The 2,017-nt window shown below is 29.8% G+C and overlaps 1 protein-coding gene across 1 annotated transcript in view; it reads left to right on the top strand.

Moving 5' to 3' along the window:
* The window catches only part of Kifap3 (kinesin associated protein 3), a 190,547-nt gene that overhangs the window by 69,636 nt on the left and 118,894 nt on the right, over nucleotides 1–2,017 (top strand). The window contains exon 5 of the mRNA XM_023701945.1: nucleotides 180–321. Within this exon, the coding sequence (XP_023557713.1) occupies nucleotides 180–321 (142 nt within the window). The remainder of the gene's footprint in view (nucleotides 1–179; nucleotides 322–2,017) is intronic.

Raw genomic sequence — 2,017 nt, 5'->3', positions numbered from 1 at the left:
TTTTCCCGTTTTGTCAAAGTACCCAAAAATCTTAAGATCTCCATCTGTAAAAAGATGGCTACTATCAGGTCTTTGGAAATTTGTTTTTTGTTATATAGAATAGTATGTTGATCACAAAATGTCATTCCTTTGATAGTGAATTTGTGTACTATTAGTACTTCCTCCTTGCCTTATTTTAGATTGATGAAGTTGCGAACATTAATGACATGGACGAATACCTTGAGTTATTGTATGAAGATATTCCTGACAAGGTTCGGGGTTCTGCTTTGATCCTACAGCTTGCTCGAAATCCTGATAACTTGGAAGAACTACTATTAAATGGTGATTTATGTCTATAAATATTACAAATAGAAAAATTACTGTAAAACTTCCCTACTCTGCGAAGTTTGGATTCATAACTTATTATGGATATGAATACTCACTTTTCATCTTCTTAAATATTTATATTCTGAATTACTATCCTTTTTTTTCTGTTTCTCTTGCCTTCTTTCCATGAAATAACTTTTTCCATCTTTTTACTTACACTCTGTTTCTTTCAATAAATTTTTTTTTTTTTTTGCAGATATCATATGGTTGGATCATGTTGCTTTTTAAATCCAGTGTTAACCCATAGTAATGTTGAGTCTACTTAGCATTAATGTAATTACTTATAAGGTAGAATTTGCATCTAACATTTTATGTACTTGCTTTCTATGTGCCTTATGCATTTTTGTCCTTATATTCTTCCACTATTATTTTCACTTGTATTATTTTCTTATTTAGTATTTTATCCCCTTATTCTCTAACTATATATCCCTTATTCTATACTGTATTTTCTTAGTGATTTTCTTGAAGTATAACTGACACTTTTGACCAATCTTGTTCACATTAATACTAGCTTTATTTCAACAGTATATAAAAATTTACTCCAGAATACCAATTTCCTCATTACTCTTATATTGCTATAGTTATGCAAACTTACTTACTATATTTATACATTGTAAGCCCATCAACACAAGTATATATCACATTTTTGTAAGTCAAACAGTACAATTAGAACTATGCTTATATTACCTTTTTAAGTTAATCCTATTAATTGCATTCAGATTTAAACTAGTGTCTTTACTAGTTGATTTTTTTTTTTTTTTTTTAGTTCATATCTGCTGTTGAGACCTTTTAATGAGTTTTTCTCAACAGTTTTTAACTACAGAATTTTTATTTGGCTCTTTTATAACTTACATCTCTATAATGAACATTCTCATGCATTCACATACTTTCCTTTAATGCTTTAGACATGGTTTCTTTCAGTTTTTTCAAAATATCACTCACTTAAAATCTTATGTCACAAGTTTAAAGTTTGTGCTTTCTCCTGGACAGTTTCTATCAACTAATTTATTTTCTGATTTATAGATTGTGCTATTCTGTTTCTTTGCATGCCTCATTGAAATAGTATCCTGTGGCAATTCTGAAAATCAGATTCTACTCCAGGGCTTGTTTTTAATGATGTTTGTTTATTGAATTTCATAGGTTAATTCTGTAAAGTCTGTGATCTTTGTCTGAATGTCCGCTAAAATCTTTAGATCTTTATAGAAATTTAGTTTCAACAGGTTTTTACCAGTTTTCCCGTGTATTTATAGAGAACTGGATTTTTTCCTTAATCTTCATAGAATTCATTTTTGTTACAAGTAGAGGAGTAGAGTTGTATATGTTTGGTTCTTTTTTTCCACATTGAACAGCATTTAGTTAATGAGTCGTCATTCCTTTCCCAAGTTTGAAGTGCCTTTTCTATACTATGTCTGCCATTCTTTTATGTAATAGGTGCTTCTTGAAAACTTACTCTTTACCAGATACTATTCCCTAGCTTTATGGATTTCCTTAGTGTTCTTTGTCTGTTCCATTAGTCTGATGACTCTCATGCCAACAGAATGATGTTTATTCACACACTGAGAGGGAAATTATAGAAACAATACCTTTTACAATAGCACCGAGGAAAATGAAATACCTTGGAATTAACCTAACTAAAGAAGTCAAAGATCTT

This window comes from Octodon degus, unplaced genomic scaffold (genome assembly GCF_000260255.1).
Source record: "Octodon degus isolate 3935 unplaced genomic scaffold, OctDeg1.0 scaffold00144, whole genome shotgun sequence".
Taxonomy (NCBI): domain Eukaryota; kingdom Metazoa; phylum Chordata; class Mammalia; order Rodentia; family Octodontidae; genus Octodon; species Octodon degus.
The sequence above is the reverse complement of the archived record's forward strand: the minus strand, read 5'-3'. Positions and strand labels throughout refer to the sequence as shown.